We start from the raw sequence: 871 nt of genomic DNA on the forward strand, positions 1-871 counted from the left end.
GGGGTTCTCCCAGTCCCTCCCAGTTCCTCCCAGTCCCTCCCACTCCCCTCCCAGTCCCCTCCCAGTCCCTCCCAGTCCCCTCCCAGTTCCTCCCAGTCCCTCCCAGTGCCCCCCAGTCCCTCCCAGCACGCGCGCTGTCCCCGCAGCCACCAACCTGTGCTTCGCGGAGCGGAACGTGTACACGTCCGAGGTGCTGGCCGTGGTGATGCAGCAGCTGATGGAGCAGAGCCCGCTGCCCATGCTGCTGATGCGCACGGTCATCCAGGCCCTGACCATGTACCCGCGCCTGGGCGGCTTCGTCATGAACATCCTGTCCCGCCTCATCATGAAACAGGTCTGGGGCCCCGAAATCCCCTGAAATCACCCCAAAATTCCTGCAAAAATCACCCCAAAATTCCTGCAAAACTCACCCCAAAACTGACCCGAAATCCCCACTGCGCACGGTGATCCAGCACTGACCTTGTACACCCATCATGAACATCCTGTCCAGGCTCGTCATGAAACAGGTCTGGGGCCCCAAAATCCCCTGAAATTACCCCAGAATTCACACCAAAACTGGCCCCAAAATCCCCTTGAAATTACCCTAAAATGCACCCCAAAATTGGCCCCAAAACTGGCCCCGAAATCCCCACTGCGCACGGTGATCCAGCACTGACCTTGTACACCCATTATGAACATCCTGTCCTGGCTCATCATGAAACAGGTCTGGGGTCCCAAAATTCCTGCAAAAATCACTCCAAAATCCACTGAAATTACCCCAGATTTCCTGAAAAAATGCCCCTGAAATTACCCCAAAAATTCACCCCAAAATTCACCCCAAAACTGCCCCGAAATCCCTGATGCACACGGTCATCCAGGCCCTGACCATGTA

General features: G+C 56.3%; 1 protein-coding gene across 1 annotated transcript in view; it reads left to right on the forward strand.

Annotated features, from left to right (window-relative positions):
- SYMPK (symplekin) overlaps positions 1-525 on the forward strand; it is a 17,322-nt gene extending 16,797 nt beyond the window's left edge. Inside the window, exon 19 of the mRNA XM_039728524.1 lies at positions 147-525. Within this exon, the coding sequence (XP_039584458.1) occupies positions 147-358 (212 nt within the window). The 3' untranslated portion in view covers positions 359-525. The remainder of the gene's footprint in view (positions 1-146) is intronic.
- The last annotated feature ends 346 nt before the right edge of the window (positions 526-871 follow it).

This window comes from Passer montanus, unplaced genomic scaffold, assembly GCF_014805655.1.
Source record: "Passer montanus isolate IOZ18808 unplaced genomic scaffold, ASM1480565v1 scaffold652, whole genome shotgun sequence".
Taxonomy (NCBI): Eukaryota; Metazoa; Chordata; class Aves; order Passeriformes; family Passeridae; genus Passer; species Passer montanus.